This window comes from Rattus norvegicus, chromosome 9 (assembly GCF_021556685.1).
Source record: "Rattus norvegicus strain SHRSP/BbbUtx chromosome 9, alternate assembly SHRSP_T2T, whole genome shotgun sequence".
Taxonomy (NCBI): domain Eukaryota; kingdom Metazoa; phylum Chordata; class Mammalia; order Rodentia; family Muridae; genus Rattus; species Rattus norvegicus.
In genome coordinates this window covers 60,282,458-60,302,635 of record NC_141542.1, presented here as the reverse complement: position 1 = coordinate 60,302,635, position 20,178 = coordinate 60,282,458, and the positions used below count along the sequence as shown (strand labels likewise).

The 20,178-nt window shown below is 40.8% G+C and overlaps 1 protein-coding gene and 1 pseudogene across 1 annotated transcript in view; one reads left to right on the top strand and one right to left on the bottom strand.

The window, feature by feature from the left end:
* Positions 1-19,468, bottom strand: part of Mrps9 (mitochondrial ribosomal protein S9) — a 58,843-nt gene extending 39,375 nt beyond the window's left edge. The window contains 2 exon segments of the mRNA NM_001100549.1: positions 7,595-7,774; positions 19,301-19,468. Of these exon segments, the coding sequence (NP_001094019.1) occupies positions 7,595-7,774; positions 19,301-19,435 (315 nt within the window). The 5' untranslated portion in view covers positions 19,436-19,468.
* On the top strand, positions 5,096-5,214 carry LOC120094930 (small nucleolar RNA SNORA17; annotated as a pseudogene).
* Positions 19,469-20,178: the final 710 nt, after the last annotated feature.

Sequence of the window (20,178 nt, the reverse complement as noted above, 5' to 3'; positions counted from 1 at the left end):
TTGATATATGCTAGTGCTTTCCTTTAACTGGAAAAATTCACTTTTGTGAAATATCAAACTCCTGACCATAGTAAAAAAGGGAAAATTTACAGTATTTTCTTTTAATTAATATGTTAGAAATAAACACCTATTAGAGAAAAGCACTACGATGTTTAAATATGTAACAGCAAATGCAATGGCTGCTTAAAAATTTTGTTTTTGATAAGTTGCTTTTGTCTTTGGAAATACCTAACCAGCTTTTCATGAGGAATTTGCCAAATACAGCTCATCACCTCTACTGTCCCCCTTTCAGTGTGTATATATACCCAAGCCTCTTATAGGATAAGAGTAAACGGAAACCATTCTGAGTAGATAACTGAATGCTCTGATGAGAGCTGGCTGTCACTGTCAGCGGCTGCTTTTACATCTCCTTCTAAAATGCCAAAGGGAATCCACTAAATTAACAAAAGGCCAAGAGTTAATTGTAATAAAATGTGAGACTCAGTGAAGCTGATCAATCACATGCAGCACAGTCTAGCACTGCAGAATTATGTCGCTGGTATCGAGGAAATGGCAAACACTCACTTCCATATGGGCTTTTTGATAGGGATCTAGGCAAGCCACACCATCCTACAGGAAACCAGGGAATCAATCAATGGCAACTAACCGTATTCAACAGTATCTCAAGTGGTTCTGCCAAACGCACACTTGAGGAAGGCGCAGTGTGACAAGGTAATCAGGGCATATGTAATGGCTCTGGCTGCAGTAGAAGGCATTTGTTGCTACAATACAGGCGAGAACAGCAACGCTGCTCTAGCTGCAGTAAATGGTATTCGTCACTATAATACTGATGAGAACAATAACATCTTATCGTGCTCCTTATATTCTGATAAGAAAATCAATGTGACCTGTTAAACATCACAGTGCTAGAGACACTGCAAGGAAGCTTCTCAGCCTAGGTACTATAGCTTCCTGTACTGCTTCAGACCTAACAAGTTTATCACAAATAGAACCAATATAACAGCAAGATTCTGCACACTGTGCATCTATATTCCTCAGAGAAATCCAACTCCAGTTTAAAAGCCTATTTTTTAAAGCAATAGGTTATTTTTTATATTAATTTATGATTTCATTGCTTAATTGGCGAAAGCTGTTATTAAAACAACAGACTAATGTTTTCAATTGTGTATCTGTCACTGACACCTCAACAAAAACATTTTATGATACTATATTCCATAAAAAGTTGTTTAAGTTTTAAATGTATTTGCCTAACACATAACATGTTTGGGGGTCCTACTACTTCAGCATTGGCAAAGTAATAAGGAAAACCAATTTCTAAGAAAATATGTAAAGTAACTAATAGTCTCAATGTCCCCTCATTTACCTATATGAAAATTACAGTTATTGTAAACTTTTAACTAGGTAACTGAATGAAGTTATAGGCCATGTCTACCGTATGTCAACAGTCACCAAAAATAGTTTTAATTTCCCAAACTAATGTTCAAAGTAAACAGTTAAGCAACGAACTAGCAACTCCAAAAAACATAATTCATTTTTAATATAGTATGAAAATGTTTACCTCTCCCTCCATAGATAAACCCTCTTTATTTGACTAAAAAAAATAAAAAATAAAATAAGCTGCACAGAAACTATTCTAAAGCCCACAGAGATAGCAGCTTTGTTCCAAGGCCACAGTAAGTGGACAGCATCTCCTCCCTGCACTTCCAGCACTCTCCGTGGATTCCAGATTAGGTCACCTGGCAGGCACTCTCAGTGGGTTCCAGATTAGGTCACCCGGCAGACCAGGGGTGCTTTTCTACTGCCTCTTCATTGTTGGTCATGTCTTTACAAAACACTTATTCTTTAGATAGAACAGTGACACTGTTGAGTGGTTTTCTTTCTTTCAAAAGACTACTTATGTTCCATGAACATCAAAAGGTAATTAACATGGACATGTTGGCTCATGCCTATAATCTACCACTGGGGAGGCTGAGGCATATGGATCAGAAGTTCAAAGCCTGGAGATTCCTCAGAAAATTGGACATAGCACTACCTGAGGACCCAGCTATACCACTCCTGGGTATATATCCAAAAGATACCCCAACATATAACAAGGACACGTGCTCCACCATGTTCATAGCAGCCTTATTTATAATAGCCAGAAGCTGGAAAGAACCCAGATGTCCTTCAACAGAGGAATGGATACAGAAAATGTGGTACATCTACACAGTGGAGTACTACTCAGCTATCAAAAACAATGACTTCATGAAATTCATAGGCAAATGGATGGAACTAGAAAATATCATCCTGAGTGAGGTAATCACAAACACACACACACACACACACACACACACACACACACACACACACACACAAGGTATGTGCTCACTGATAAGTGGATATTAGCCCAAAAGCTCAAGTTATCCAAGATACAATCCACAGACCACATGAAGCTCAAGAAGAATGGCCATTTAGAGGCTGCCCCACCTGGGGATCCAGCCCATATATATACAACCACCAAAACTAGACAATATTGATGAAGCCAAGAAATGCATGCTGGCAGGAGCCTGATATAGCTGTCTCCTGAGAGGATCAGCCAGAGCATGACAAATACAGAGGCGAATGCTAGCAGCAAACCATTGAACTGAGAATCGGGTACCCATTGGAGGAGTTAGAGAAAGGATTAAAGGAGCTGTAGGGGTATGAAACCCCATAAGAACAACAATAGCAACCAACCAGAGCTCCCAGGAACTAAACCACTACCTAAAGAGTACACATGGGCAGACCCATGGTTCCAGCTGCATATGTGGCAGAGGAAGGTCTTGTTGGGCACCAATGGATGGGAAACTGGGAAAGGGAATACATTTGAAATGTAAATAAAAAAAATCCAATAATAAAAAAAGAAGTTCAAAGCCTCAAGCTACATAGAGAAACCTTGTCTCTAAAAACAGGCCCTAAACTCAAAGAGCTATGAACTACTACCAAACTTGAAAATCCACAGCAAAATGCTTACAAACCAAATATATAAATACATAAAATTACACAAACTGATGGACTGGAATTATCTCATGAACACAGATGTTATTTTAGTATCTGAATATTAATTAGCATGATACACTAGGTGGATTAATAGAATAAAAGCCAACATATGGTCACAGAAAAAGTGTTAAGCAATAGTCATCATGTCAACAACCAAAGATTCAATAAACCAGGTATGTAAAGTAACTTGCCGGATGAGACAGAGCAGCTACAAAGTGCTTGGGGCTAGCTTTCCACGTAACTGTAACCTAATGAACACTTTCCCGAAGCTCCCGTGCAAGACAGAAGTGTCTACCTTCACATTCTACTCCATTAGGAAAAAAGTAGACAAGAAAAAGAAATTAAACGGCATTCAGATGGAAAACAAATACAGCTTATGTATTTCCTAAGTTTAACAACAGAAATCCTAGGAAAACTGAACACTCAGTAAATCATCTCCGCAACACTGCAGACTTAAGGTAAGCTTACAAAACAGACATCTTTGTACAAACAAAAATCAATTCTGCATACTAGAAAAATACGAAAGTAAGAAAACAATTCTTCCTTTTCTTTTTTTTTTTTTTAAGAAACAATGGCAAAGAAATAAGATTAAGAAGCACCAAGTTCAGACTGTGGAAACTACGAAATGCTACTAAGACATACTAAAAACTTAAAATAACTGACCTATTGTTCTCATAGAACAGAATTGAAACTTTAGGTGGCAACAGTTCCCAACAGCTCTAGGTGGCTTTTTGCAGAAAGCATCAAACTACTTCAAATTTTCATGTAAAGATTCAAGAGGCAGGCAATGACCAGAATTATCTTAGGAGAACGGGAGACAAGAACATCTACATTTTCCTATTTAAAATGTACTACAAAGCTACAACTATCAAAACAGACTTAAACTAGCAGTAGAATAAAAATACTGATAATGAGCTGGGTAGTGATGGTGAACACCTCTATCCTAAGAGAGGCATGCTCTCTATGAGTTCAAGGCCAGACTGGTAGGGTTACACAGAGAAACCCTGTTCTTAAAAACCAAAACAACAGATGAAAGATAGGTAGGTAGATAGGTAGGTAGGTAGATAGATAGATAGAGACAGACAGACAGACACACAGACAGAGATAGATAGGAAGAACAGAGGGTTCAGAAATAAAACCTTCACATGTTTATGTACTTGATATTTGGTAAAAATGACGAAGAATTCAATAGATGAAAATAATTCCTTGTAACAAATGATGTTGGAATAACTAAGTATACACATGTAAAAGAAGGTGCTGGATCTTTTCCTTCAACAACTTAAATGACTTAAATGTAAGAGGTAAAATCATAAAACCTTGAAATCAAAACAGGAGGGCAAATCTTCATAACTTTAGTTTAGCGATGACAGAAGTAAATATCCAAAAGAAGAGAACAGAAGGTTGACACAACAATGTGCACTCATACATACAGCATACATCCTTACGGCTGCAATATTCCCAAGAGACAAACAGTCCAAACACCCATAAACTGATGGGTAAGTTTTCCACCCCAACAGTGGAAAATCAGTAACACAGAGGAATGGAAATACTGCTACAAACTGAGCAAATATTGAAGTTTTATTTATATAACAATTCCCAAACAAGCAAATGATAGAAAGTAGACACCTAAGGGTAGGTGATATGACTCAGTGGTTAAGAGCACTTATTGCTCCTGCAGAGGACCTGGTTTCAGTTGGTGGCTTACTTGGTGTGGTATCTATGATATCCTCTTCTGATACACACACACACACACACACACACACACACACACACACACACACACACACACACACACAGAGCCATTTTATATGAGATCATGGTGCCAGTTGGGATTTAGAATCAGTCCTCCATGGTAACTGTACTCAGTCACATGTTGAATAATGTTTCAGTCAATGGCCAAGACCATATATGAAGGTGGTCCCATCAATTATATTAGCTAATAAACCATAATCTTTCAGTTTCCGTAAAAACATTCATTGCAAAAATGACAAAATTATCTAATGATAAATTTCTCAGACTACATTCACATCACTCAGAAAAAATTACAAAGAATACATAAGTAAAAATGTTCTTCTTCCCTGCCCCTAGAAATGTGCAGGTGTGACTGCTGTGTCACATATGAGTCAGAGGTGGCAGAGAAGGGAGAGAGGCTATGTCTATACTAAGTGTTCTGACACAGTGTTCTGGCCTAACATTCCCTGGGAGAGCTGGCCCCATCACTTGCCTGCTGCAGAGTGACACGAGTGAGGGAGAGATCACCGCCACATGCCCCTTGCTACCAATGGCAGGCAGGAGAACTACCCTGAGGTCATTAGAGCAGGAGACCTGGCCCTGGCCCAGCACTCAGGAGGCAAGTCCTACACCTCATCTGGGCAGCACAGTAGTGCTGGCCCTGGATGTGGGCATTGTAGGTGAGCCAGGTCCCAAGGGTGTAACTGGGAGAGCCAGCCCTGTCTCTTATCTGCTGGGGGTAGCATGGATGAGGGGGAAATACCCTTGTCCCTTGCCATACAAAGCAGGCAGAAGAGCTGGATCTGGAGTCACAAGGATGGGAAAACTGGCCCTGTACCTTGCCTGGGCAGCAGAGCAGAGCTGGCCCTGGTTGAGGGTTGGCGTGGGTGTTGTTAGTGACCTGGCCCTGAGGGCAGGACAGTGGACGAGCTAATGGGTTGATCAGCTCAGATACCTCTCAGGCCCAGGTTCAGGGCTTTGAATTGGCCCACCCTGACATCTACTCCATCGATGAACTACTGGAGTGCATGAAGGGGTTGGTCCTTCAGATCCAAAGATCTGACACAGGGCAACAACAGGATGTCCAAGAGGTGTCCCAGTGAAATTCACTAGAGCAGAAGCCAGAGGCCCCACACCATACCAAAACAAGTCATGGCAATGAACATCTGCAAGCAAGGAGGAGTAGAAAAGGGGTATAGTGTGGGGTACACCACGACACACTACAGCTTCCACAACGAGACTGCTTCCCCCTGTTGGGGAGGAGGCTGCAAGGGAGAAGAGCACGTACAAGTGAAGGGAGAAAGGAGTGGGACCGGGGTGCCGGGTAGGAAATTCACAAAGAACCAATGCAAAGTTTTAAAAAATGTTATTCTTCGGTTAAAATATATAACAATGTTAGACTTTGCTTTTTAAAAAAAGATCTAGCTGTAGAGTTGCTAAATTCTCCTGCTTTCTTCTTCGAGGTGTCTAGCAAAGCTAAAAGTACTCCCTCCTAGCCGTCCCCACACTGCATGGCCAGCTAGGGTCACCAAGCCTGATCAGTGTAGTTTTCACCCCTCATCAAAGAAGCTTCTCTTTGCATCAGATGAAGACCATTACAGAGATCTGCAACTGGTTAAAATGTATAAAGTAAGTGGCCATGGTAAACACAACCCCAACTGATATAATCCCAACAATTCATTGCTAACAAGATTGGCTAACAACACTGCCAGTCCATATGCCAACGTAATTAGGGAAAATTTCACAAGGCCCATCCCTATAGGCAATAGGTGGCTGCTGGGAGTAGCAGGTAGAGGAGGAAAATGGACAAGACAGACAGACACATCAGTTTCTCCCAGGGACAAGCCCCTAATAGGTTATTCAATCCCAAGTACTATGGTCAGCCCTAAACACAAGTACATAAAAGCAACATTAAACCAACTCAGTAGGGTGCGTGTGTGTGTGTGTATGTGTAAAACAGTAAAGAAGTCATGAATTTGAAAGGGAGGAGACATTCAGGAGTTGGAAGGGAAGAGGAAAGGGTAGAAATGATTTTAATAAAAGTACTCATGTAAAAAAAAAAAAAATATCCCGGGCTAGAGAAATGGCTCAGTGGTTAAGAGCACCCGTTGCTCTTGCAGAGTCCCCAAGTTCAGCCTAGCCACCCACATGGTGGCTCACAACCACATGCAACTCCAGTTCTAAGGGATCTGATGCCTTTTTCTAACTTCTATGAGCAGCAATTGTGCCTTGGTAAACATACATACACACAGGCAAAATGCTCAGATATAGAACACATCCCTCATTCAGAAAATTCAAAGATATATTCAATAGGCACATTGGCAAAGACTTACTGATGGGATTTCCTTGACTCTATTTCTATTGGCACATGTAATCATCTAAACCACAGGACAAAGTAGCATTCCTAAATACTATACCAGTAATTACAGAGGCTTCTACGGCTGTGAACCAAAATCAAGAAAACTCATTTCTGGATAAAACTTAACAGTTTGTGAGGCTTCAAATAGAGTGGCATATCTCTTTGAAATTATGGTTCTGAGTATTAAGCTTTTATTTTTCCTCCAGCCAAAGGGAAGAGCATGGAGAAGGCAGAAAATAAAAACAAAAAGGGAATAAGCCAAAGTAAATTAATCAAAGCAGAATTAATTTTAAAAATTACTCAAATAACGTGAAGATTCGGAAAGGAAGGAAAAAAAAAAAGATATGCTTCCAACTTGTTACAGTAGAGGTGTCTTCCCTCATTCTGATAACCTGATGTAAACTCTGCAGAGCTGAGGGGTTTATACAGTGTGCCTAGAACAGCAGCCCTGAAGAATCACTTCCCCATGCAGTTAACTGTACTCACGTCAATGTCCTCTTCGGTAAAGGTTTCTGGGTCTTCTCCCATCATGTTGGCCAAGTGCCTCTTCCCTAGGTTGAATTCTTCAATCTGCTTTCTAATAAAATCCTCTGTATACGATTCCTGTCTTGAGGCTTGGGCATTTTTCTTTGTTGTTACAACTGTGGTATGTATTAGCTTTAAAAGCTAAGGGACATAAATGAAAAGAAAAGAAAGTATTTAAAATTAAACAGTGAATTAACAGGCTACTGTCGCTAAATAAAACAAAGTATGATTTGTCACCCTTAGTTGACAGGTGTTCAGAAAGAAAGAAAAGAGGTCTAGTACCCAGCCAAGGTGCTACAACTAACACCTGCTCAAACTCTTACAAGAGCATTCATCCAGTAGCACCTCACCGTGTCTGAGTCAAAAGACCTGCAGCAGTATGCCGTGCCTCTTGACTGCAAGCACCACATCTGGTCCTGTCCAGTGGTGACAGTGACCTTCATACTGGATACATAAGCAATGAGGAGAAAATCACCACTCCAAGTGAACAGACGTACAAAGCTGGTAGCACGCCTTTAACCAGCACTCAGAGGGCAGAGGTGCTCAAGGGGCGGGGTGTGTCCCTAAGTAAAGACCAACCTGGTCCACAGAATAAGTTTTCCAGACTTGATACACCACCAGGGATACATAAGCAGATCTCTCAAAATATAAACAAACAGGCAAACTCATGGATTAAGAAGACAAGAGGGTTGAGGATGGTACTGTGGCCTGGGGCACTCCCTTGTTTGAAGGAGAAACACAAACATACAGCTTAGAACTTTATTCATATTCTCTCTCTCTCTCTCTCTCTCTCTCTCTCTCTCTCTCTCTCTCTCTCTCTCTCTCTCTCTTTCCTCTCTCTCCTATCATACACATATAAAAACGAATATAATGAAGAAAATGACCCTATATTGACTCAATGTTAGGATTTCTGGTAAACCTGGCTCAACATGCTCTCTGAGCAAATGAAGGCTTTCTGCCTTTCCTTTTCCCTGTCCTTCCTGAGGCAGCAGTAAACACACACTTGCTATTGTTGGTCCTACACCGCAAGGAAATTCCTTCCTCCCAAGGCAGTAGCACTTCACTGTCAATCAACAGTGCTAAATCTTAAAAAGACAGGCCTTTCTAGTCTTCTCCTAAGATCTGAACTGCACCATCTTGTCTCTACCCCAGCAACTTTAAACACGGCTAATAATACTCAGACATCAAAGTCATAATCTCAGTAATGCTCTTACTTCCTGTCTCATACACATTAAAAGTGTCCCTCACACACGCAGGCCCACCTACATGTCTCTCGTTCCTTTCTGAGAATCCTAAATTCAGAACAGTCTATAATTTGCCACTACAGTTGCAACAGAAGTGAAAGAAAAAGTAGAAAATATCACAATACCCAATTAACAGTAAAACTTACATTCTGAATAGCCTCTGAATTAATTGCGTGAAAACTATTTTAACCCACTCTTTAATGGGAAAGAAACAGCAATTTAAAATTCCATAAAACCTTAGTTTATTTTTGCTTAGGAAAGCAGAGCTTCACCTTTGAAAACTATAATTACTCAACAATTATATTCTCATACAGTCTTTGCATGGTGTTACTATTAATGAGTGAAAACAAGACCCAGGAGCTCAGGTCCCAGCAGGTTCTCCTGTCTGGCTTTGTCTTTCCTGGTTTCAGTTACCTGAGGATGAGAGAATGAATGTGACACACCTACTCCCCAATGTAGAGAGACATACCCAGCTAACTTAAATACTGCCACCTACACCTGCTGTATTTTGTTGTTAGTTATGCTTGTTAAGCTCTTAGTGTGTCTAATTCACAGGGTAAACCTCGTCGTAGATATGTAATGGGAAAAGCACAGCATATGTAGAGCTGGGCACTGGCTGTGGTTTTCAGCATGAAGTGAGCTTAATGCCTCCCCTGTGGGAAGAGAGGCTGACAGAGCCAACCTGTTTTAGAGACAGAGCCTACTTAATTCCCTTGTACACATTTCTCCAATGTAGGAATTTTATCATATAATAATATTTTATATATCCTTTTAGCTGGTTGTTTTTACAACTCTAGGTCTATTTTCAACCATGAAGAATCTTACTATGTAGGCAATAAAAAATACTTTTCTGCTTCAAAAATCTAGGCAAAAGCATGAATTTGGGGGGCAAAAGCAATACAACAGATTACTATTTCAACTGTCTCAATAAGAAGATTTGCACACAATACAAACAGATTTAGGCCATGGTGAGGGTAGTGTACTCAAATGCAGCTGACTGAACCCGAGGTTTAAAGCAACCCAGAAGAGTCTCTTCAGAGCACCACCACTATACAGCAGTCATCCACACACATCAGCTCTGAGCCTCGGGTGAACTGGAGTCCATGCTCTGCAGTAAGGGATTCTAGAGGAAAGGCATAATCGGGGTGTGAAGTTACAGTCTAAATGCAAGAACACTGAGGTTGAGATGCCCAATGAACATCCCAGAAGGAGATGTTCTGTGGATGTGCACAGGATAGAGGTATGTGTCTGCTAAAATCTACCTGAAGTTGGCCATGACAACACACAACATATTGCTATATGCCAAGTCAGAGGTAAGCCTGCTGTCTCAAACAAACAAACAAACTAACTAACAAACAAATTGGGTTGGAAAGATGATTCAATGGTTAAGAGACCTTGTTGCTCTTCCAGAGTGTTGAAGGCTATGCTGATCCTACACTTTCTCTAAGGCTCTGATGTATGGAGGGCGAAGCTCCTTCTTTAAAACCAGGAATATGCTCCGCAGTCAGTAATAGCCTGGGGCCAGGGCCTTAGAGAAGTTGAGATCCTGAAATCTTAACTTTTCCTACCCTACGGGACTACTGGTCATCAGTCTGAAGTTCTCATTCATCTAGTGCAAAACTGTTCAATTAGCTGTTCACTGACTTTTGACCCAACGTCAGCTTTCTGCTGATTCTGTCCCATTTTTTCTCTGCAAAATAGTAAGAAGCTGTTCTTCTTAATAAGTTTGCTGGGCATAAGACATTGCTTATGCAGAATCTCCTGATCCCACACTTTTCTATCCCCTTCTCTTTTGATCTCCTGGTTCTCTTTCAGAACTCTATACTGAAGAATGGCCTGCTGGACCTAACCCCCACACCAAGCAGCACACGGCTCCCTATAACTCTGGCTCCAGAGGACCTGACGCCTTCTCTGGCCTGCTCAGGCACCCACATACATGGCATACACTCAGAGACACATAAAAATATTTTTAAAAAAGTCAAAACTGCTTGACAAATGATGCTTACAACTTGGGAGTATAGGAAATAGCAGACATGAATTAGCTATTCTACTCTACTATGCTAAAACAAACAATCAAACAAAAAGCCTACAGCCAAGGAATCATAGGCAGTAGGGAAACATCATGTCTTATGACTACTATTTTCTTTATGAGGAGGGTGAGATCATCTACTATGATTAAAAGGTGCGATGCACCAAATACTTGCCACTCAGAAGGCAGCAATACACTTTACAGTACAAATGGAGAAACTACCAAAAAAGCATTTCATAATGGTGTGAACCAGAGGTCCGTCCGACTGTGTCTGTAACAATTTCTTAGTTTTCTTTTCTCATCAACTTAGATACTGCAGTGGTGTACTCAATGCAGTAGCTGAAGAGTGCTGCATGCTGGAGCACATGGTGTCCTTTAGCACTAACACCTTTCCCACCTTATGAAGCACTTTACCTTGAATCTGACAGTAGGTTCATAATGCAAACCTGTCAACCTCTTACTTGTGTATGTGTACACATGTGTATAATCAGAGTTTTTAATACATGAAAATATCCTGTTTACACTGGTTTTAATAGCTGCTATCTTATTATTCATGTTTACATTTAAGTTTTCTGTCCACTTTGGAAATTAATTAATACCCACTAGATTTTCCCAATATTCTGCATTTCAGTCACAGCAACGATCTCTTCTCCATATATAAATTTTCCTGGTCTATTTCTGATCCCTTGGATTTTGCCTTCTGCACAGCTTGTAAACCTTCATTTCCCCAGTCCTTCCCTCTTTCCGTAGTCACTCTTGATTTTTAGCTTTATTGCTGGTCCATCTTCAAACTCCATGCCTCATCAGCTTCCCTCAAGCACAGCCTGTCAGGCCCCAACTTGCAGAGCCCTCCTTCCCCAAACTTATTAGCAACGTCCTTGACAATGTGAAATGGTTGTGGTAAAAATAAGAGATTGGTTGTTTTTTGCGGGGAGGGGAGTTGTTTTGTTTTGTTGTTACCTCTTATGTAGAAAGGAATATTCTAAGCTCTCAGGGGTAACTGAAACCCCACAGAGCTCAAAAATCCTATCTATGATTTCCATATATGCTTAAGTTCTAAGTAGGCACAGAAGACTACAATAGAAATCATAATGTGGACAAGTCTAACTATATACTGTGACAGAAGAAAATCTGTAAATGTGGTCTTGCTATTGAGAGTCAAGACAGATCCGTTGGGAGCACAAAGAATAGAAAGTGCAAGAGAGAAGGCCTGCGGTGGGTGGCTCCACTCTGCTCAGTGAGCATCCGTTTTCAGGCTCAGTGTCTTTCCAAGCCACTGTTCCTTTACTTCTTTGGTTCCTACATTTTAGCATCTTCTGAAGTGAAAAAGAGTTGATTGTTGACTTGAAGGTTTGTTTGCTCACTTGACTTGTTTCTTCGCTTGTCAATCATATTCTCTGGAGTCTGTGACACAAGATGACAGCTTTCCTAATTTTAACATAAGTGCTGCCTAAATATATTTACAAACAGTAGAGTTTTTACTGCTCACTTAAATAGACTCTTGGAGATGTCCCTAATTTGGAACAGTTTTCATAAAAGCTCTTTAGGATCTTTCTTTAAACACATAGAAGTACAGCATCCTGAAATTCATACCGTAAGAACTAGTCCAGTGAATACGTTTCTTCTTAAGGATTATTGAATTATTGCAGCAATGGATTCACATAAATATATATACCAAACAGAGTCCACTACTCGTTGGTACAGTCCATTAAGGTGAGGCCGAATGAAAAACAAAGCAGCTCTTTAGCCAAACACTGAATTCCAGAAGAGAATTTCTTTGCCACCACGAAGCAATCCTAACAGGAACAGCTCTAGTTTCCATAACCAAATACAGAGTGATAATGCCAGAATTTTCATCAGACTTTTGTTCAAGGACTAGTATAGACACAATGTGACAAATCTGTTTCTGTTTAAAGATAATCAGTGGGTCAGACAACTATAATTTCAATGGAGCTGGCTGCCAAAGGGACAGACACATCCTGACAGCTATGATGTCCCAAATTGGCCAGATGCCAGTGTCAGCATTACTTTAATGGTATTATAGCACTACTAGGTGGTTTCTTTTTAGTCTAATTAGATAAAAAGGAAACAAAGAAGACTGTGGTGCTAATCTAATAGAAAAGGCAGAAAAATAATTGGAGAATTTTTTTAAAAGGTAGACTGATTCATATTGAAAAAATTGTGACTGGAAAGAAACTGTATAGGAGGAATTATAGTAACCTTTTTTGAATATATGTATAGTTGTATCAATTAGAAGCTTCTGGATATAGGCAAAAGAAAGCTGTCTGATTTAACTAAGTAAAAGGCACCCATGTTCCTGTAAACAACCCTAATGAAACTCCCTGGTTCATAAAACCAGGGAAAAAAAAGTCAACAAAGTATAAGGACTGCTAGACCAGACAAGGAAGAGACGAGTGGAGGTGGACAAGGAGGAGAGCAGCCAGGATGCTCAATATTCACAGGCAATATGTATGAAGATGTGATAGTGAAACCTAGCTTGCATAATTAATATATACTGAATATACTTTCATGATTTTTAACAGCCTTTTCAAAAATCTGTCTGTGTTGGCTCGTCTGTATATATGCCACATGCCTGCAGGTGTTCATGGCCAGAAAAGGGCACTGCATCTCTGGAACTGAAGTTGTAGGCAGTTGTGCGCCTTTGGCAGGTGTGCTGGGAGCATGTGCTCTTAACCCCTGAGCCATCTCTCCTGACCCAATAAAAAAAAGTTAATTAAAAAGAGACTACACGGGGTTGGGGATTTAGCTCAGTGGTAGAGCGCTTGCCTAGCAAGTGCAAGGCCCTGGGTTCGGTCCCCAGCTCCGAAAAAAAGAAAAAAGAAAAAGAAGAAAAAAAAAAAGAGAGAGAGAGACTACACAATTGCATGTAAAAGCAGACGGGCTGAGGAATTCTCTGGGAAGGAAAAACACAAAGTTCAATGGTCCACAACAGGTTCAATATAATTAGAATTATATTAGTTTATATTAGTGTAGTCTCATTAAGACTAAACGAGATGGAGCTGGAGAGATGGCTCAGCGGTTAAGAGCACTGACTGCTCTTCCAGAGGTCCTGAGTTCAAATCCCAGAGACCATATGGTGGATGACGACCATCTGTAATGGCATCCAATGCCCTCTTCTGGTGTGTCTGAAGACATCTACAGTGTACTCACGTACATTTAAAAAAAAAAACTTAAAAAGAAAAGGACAAAATGAGTCATCAACCATCATCTCTAATGTTCAAGATCTAAAGAGAGGTATTACCTAGGAGTGCTAAGCTGGGTCAGGCCCCAGTTCTTCTGGAACATATTCAAAAACAAATGAACAACAACAACAACAATAAAACCCAAACACTGGATTCCTCTAAAGGTGCTCCTGTGAAGGGGAAATAGCTGGTACTTGCATTTTGCTAGACTGTCAACAAAAAATTCACCACTCATTTTCATTCCATAATCATCTATATTAAGACACTCAGCATATTTACCAACCCAATAAAACATATAGACCATATCTGAATAATGATTAAAACAGTCCAATAACAATCAAAAGTTATGAGTGCAACTGTCAGGGAAGTGTGACTACGGCAAGCACAAGCTCTCAGACTAGCTACAATGGTTGTATGGGAACTATGTTTAAAGGAGAAAAACAGTCGGATTCTGTTAGAGATGGATTATACAGAATGTCTGGATGGACACTAACCACCCCAGGGAGGCAGAGTGGGTGAAAAGTAGAAAAAGAGAAAGACAAGATAGCGGATGTGGATGATGGTGAGTCTATTACCAAGCTTCTTAAAGTAAATTTATAAATGGCTACACAAGGAAAACATCAGTTGTCATGGACAGGTAAGTTTACCTATGACAGCAAGGCATCTTAAAGAGAACAAACAACTTGCAAAAGAGACTATCTTTCCCATTACCAAAAATCTACAGTTAAAAATATACACTCAAGGATTGGGCAGAATATCCGATTAGCATGCACAAGGCACAGAGTTTGATCTATGTACTTTTGGTGTGTGTGTGTGTGTACATGTATGTATAATACTGACATTCAAAAATTATCTAAGGAAGATAAATAATTTACAAAACTGAATACAGGTCTGTTAAGATGAAAGTCAACTTTAGAATGCATCATTAAAACCTTTGGCCATTGACTAAAATGTAATTTTTTTTCTAAAGCTGTTACTATTGACCTATATGGAAATATGCTGAATATAGGATGTTATAATAGTTGGGAGTTCATTAAAAATGAACTTATTATGAAACCATAACACAGAAGGTGTTGATACTCCTCCTCTGGCAGACCATCCAAATCAGCAAGGGCATCAAGTTGGGTTGGGTGAAAATTAAGGAACTAGGCACTAAAATAAAAATGCTTACTAGAAAGCAAAAAGTAAAAAGGTATCTCATCAAAATTGTACAGCGATATTTTTCAAAGCAGCAGTGGGTTTACCACTTTTATTTAAAAAGCTATAAATATATAAAAAGGTAAAATAGCATGCCCACTCTATTAAACTATTATCATAGAGGGTTTTTAAACTCATGGGTAATTTTTCCAGAGTACCATGAAAGGGAACTATTAACTGTTCACAACAATGCCAACACTATTTTGTTCACTTCTGACAAGTTTAAAATAAAAAAATAAAACCAAACTCCTTTACTACCTGAAAGAGCAGAGCACACACTGACACTTAACCAAACATCCCACACCTGATGCCACCGCTTACGCATTACACACTAACTACACATCACAAGATTAATGCTGCCTTTCAAGAACTGAGAAAGAACTTAGACCTTGTAAACAGCAGCTCTTTCCTTGTCCTATAAAAAGTGACCTCTGGACTTCGTGCTAATATGGTCAATGTGCTGGCTAGTTTTTGTCAATTTGTCACAAGCTACAGTCATCTGGAAAAAGAGACCCTCGAATGAGGGACAGCCTCCATTAGATTGGCTTGTGGGACATTTTCTTGATTAATGGCTGATGTAGTAAGCTCTGGGCTCCTGTCCTGGCTCCCCTTGATGATGGACTGTAACTTCTAACCTCAACAGACCCTTTCCTACTCCAATTTGCTTTTGGTCATGGGTTTTTAATCACAGCAATACAAAAAAAAAAAAAAAAATACAGCTACTTTGTGTGAAGACCCAGGAAGCTGATTGTATATGATAGACCACCACCATCCAGGCACTCTTACCTCCCTCCAATTACCTTCACTACACTCAGATAACTGCACTCTTTATCTCATAAATACTATAAACTCAGACCTCAGGGAGGCAGGGTTCAAACTTGCTTTTCTGTGTTCATTGCTTTGAAAGGTAAACAAATCTTTTCCTCAAAATACATTGTTTCAGGGATTGACATCCTAAGTAGTGGCCACAATGTGGCTGGTTTGGTGACTCCAATCTCTGACTCAGTCCAGCTCTAACCAATTACCTGTTATTGCAAAGCCTACTCTGATTATAAGGCACCCTTTTATATTGTTGTGTAATTATATCTGTCTAAAGCATAATAACTACATAATATTTATAGATAATATATAAATAGCTTATACAAGTACATTCATATACATGGTTGCTGAAGCTTCCACTTTACTATCACATCCCCTAAGGGCCGCCTGTAGACACCTCTGTAACCCTCTATTGACTCTAGACTGAATCAGGTAAATGCATTTCTGTGGTTCTTCTGTATTATTTCTGTCGATCTCTCACATCACATTACAGACTGCTAACACTGTGTGGGTGCATTTATGAGAAGTTTAGTCACTCACGTGTACAACTGCTATCTATAACCATATTTGGGACGCTCAGAGGTTTGTGGTTGTTTTGAGGCATAGTTTGAAATTAGTAAGAATCCATAAATACCGTAAGAACAGCAGAGGAGGAAGCTGGCTAGCAAGGGTCCCAACTGAGAACCAGGAGTCACACCTAAGTAAAGCTTGCTTCTTTTTGCTAGTGGCATTAGTGTTTCTCAAAAATTTTTACTGTCGCCCACAGTTTCTGCTGGTATCACAACCTAGTTTACACTTCCCAGTGTAAACAAAACATGAAAACACTTTATAAAATGCATTTTATTATTCTATTACCTCTACTCCATTCAAGCCGTTTACGACCTTTGAAGAGATTCTCTAATTAATGGGACATGACCCAAATATGAAATGGGGAGGGGAGTTAGTTGGATAGTGTTTTATTTGCTCATACAGTCATTAATTTTTTTTTTATAAAACAAAGGCCCCAAGAGAAATACAGCTATTAATGTTGTATGCAGAAGTGGATAAGTGATTTTTAATATGAACATTAAGAAACATTAGTATTTCAGACAGGCAATGTACAAAAACAAGCTTTCTAAATGTCTTTGTGTGTTTATACATACATGGGGGAGGGGGGGTTGCTGTTAGAGGAGGTATGTCACTGGGGGCTGGGCTTTAAGGTTTCAAAAACCTGGACCAACCCCAGTCTCTCCCTCCCCCAGGTCCTCCTCCTCAGCTGCCACTGCTACTGCAGCTTGTGGAATGGGGTGTTAGTGCTTAGTTACTACCCGACTGCCATACCTGCCTGTCTCCATGCTCCCCACCATAATGATCATGACCAAACCTCTGAACCTGTAAGCAAAGCAAGCCCCCAGCTAAGTGTTTCCTTTTATAAACCGCCTTGTCTGGGTGTCTTTTCGAAGCAACAGAAATGTAACTAGGACGATGTGTATGCATTCAACGATTAAGGATCTAAAGTAGTTTGAACCCTTGAGAATGCTAAGGATGAATTCTCATGGGTATCTGTCTAACAGAGTTATCTGACTGAACAGAAGTGCTCAGTAAACACTTGGCATATTGGGGTGTGAGTCATTTCCAAAGTGGACAAGGAAATACATATTAGCAAAGACCAGCATTTAGCATGTTTTATTTACATCATAAATAAGCAAATCCTCATGAAGGTAAAAAAAGGAACACTCTATCTTAATGATGAATGAGAACTGTACACAGGCTTTGGGGACAGTGATATGAAATAGCGAATTTAGAATGTTATACATCATTTGTAGCAATAACCTTAGTTACGGAAAGTCTCCCCTCCGGAAATGAAGCACAGAACTAGAGCCAAGGAGTTTACTTGGAGCATTAGCAGAAAGAAAGTAGTGAGCAGTTAGAATGTACTTCAGACATAATAAAGGGCACATGCATTTCCCCTACAGGTTAAAAAAGTAAAAGGGATGTGACCCAGCAAGGCTCATTTTTAAAAATGTGCTTGTTTACACATTATTATAAGAATAAGGAGAAAGACAGAAGGGTAGACACTAGGTTCAGAATGTAAGAGAGGGAGAACCACCTGCCCTATATAAACATTACCAAAAAACATTTTTGTATGCTACAGTTCCTCTCATGTGCAATTATGTGTATCAAAGAGATGTATAGAAGAAATAAAAACGTCCAGCACATTTTCCAATTTTTCAAAACCAAGAAACCAGATGTTTAACAGATCAGTGGACAGATTGGTTTATGTTACAACATCAAATAACAGAAAATGACGGCCAGTCATTTTGCAGAACAGTTCTAAGATGCAGTATTTAATTTCTCTGCAATATCTGGTGCTAGTATTTCTTTACCAACATTTGGTACTCTTTCTATTCAAACTGTTCTGCTTTTCAACCCCCACTGGTTTGACTGCGTGTTCCTGAGAGCTCTCTTTTGGCCTGTTCATGCACTATTCCCTGGGTTTCAGTTAGAACCTATAAGGTAACAGGACTTCAGGGGTTGGGGATTTAGCTCAGCGGTAGAGCGCTTGCCTAGGAAGCACAAGGCCCTGGGTTCGGTCCCCAGCTCCGAAAAAAAGAAAAGAAAAAAAAAAAAAAGGTAACAGGACTTCAAAGTTAGGTCTCCCCCTGTGTCACAGGCACACACACCGAAGGGTCTACTGTAAATCTCCAGTGGAATATCTCACGGACACCTTAAATGCAATTACAGCCAAAACTAAAGTCGTCTTCTTCTAACGACCCACGTTAAGCGGGTTAAGCAAAGGTTCAAGCTAGAAATCGCAGCTTCACACTGCCCTCCGTATGTCACACGAAAGTTCAGGAAAATTACGAAAACTTAAATTCCACAGCCGCGGGGCACTCGTAAAGTCTCTGTTCACTTTACAGACCGGTTCTGCCCACACCACCTTCCGGGTCGTTCCAGAGTTCGGCTCCCCTTCTCCCCGGGACGGTTCACCACACCCTGCTCCATCAGCGGACCCCTTTGCCTCGCCACGCTCAAGGCCCAAGGAGAGGCTGCAGAGGATCCGTCCGCAGCCGATCCCCCGACTCCCACGCGTGACCTCCGACCTCTACCTGAAGGCACTGTCAGCCCTGGAAGGTGGGCCGGCTTCATGTCACCCTACCACACGGACCGCCATCTGCAGCTCCCAGGAACTTACCTGGGACCTGGACCCCGTCTGCCAGCCAACCGCCGGGGCTGTCCAGTACCCGGGCCTCTGGCAGAGGTTAGCCCTAACCGCGTGAGCAAGCCGAAGGGAAAGCCCACGGCCGCAGGACATACAGGGGGCGGCCATGTTGGCCGTAAGAAAGATCCTGACGGGCGGAGAGAGGGGCGGGGCCTAGAGACTACGCAGGCGCAGACCGCCCAGGCCGAAGCGCTTCCCTAGCAATTGCAACTAGGAGGGGTGTCCTGTAGTCCGGCCCCTCGCCGCTGATTGGGTGCGCAGAAGCAGGTTGACTTGCACATGGCTCTCAATTTACAACTAACTGTAGTCTTAGCTGAGTTCGTGGTACTTACACTCAGACAAGCGTTCCGCAGTCCTGTTCTCATTCTATGAATTCCAAGCTGACTTTCTTGCTCGCCTGCCTTCCCAGAAGGACCTTCTACTCCCCTTGAACTTGCCCGTTTTCAAGATCTATGTCAAGACCTTTTTGCTCCAGCAACTAACCACTCTAGATTCCAACCCACTCTTGTGTTGACTCTTAGCTGTCTAACACAGGGTGAAGACAATCGCCTCTCTGTTCAGCTTCACAGTTCTCCCTATGACTTTTCTTCTGAGCCTTAAAACCATTAAGAGTGGCCACAGAGACATGATTGTCTTTGCCTTTCGAAACTTGTACTCCTAAGAGTAATTCCTAGAGTCATCTCTACCAGGTACAAGTTAAGTGATTGAATAAACCACTTTTAAAGGGTTTTCCAAACAGGTTGAAAGGATCATTAGAAATTTAAAACATACACAGAAAAATGAGATCAAAGTGAGCAAGTTAAAAGCTGAGAAGTTAAGAGCACTCGATGTTCTTTCAGAGGACCTGGATT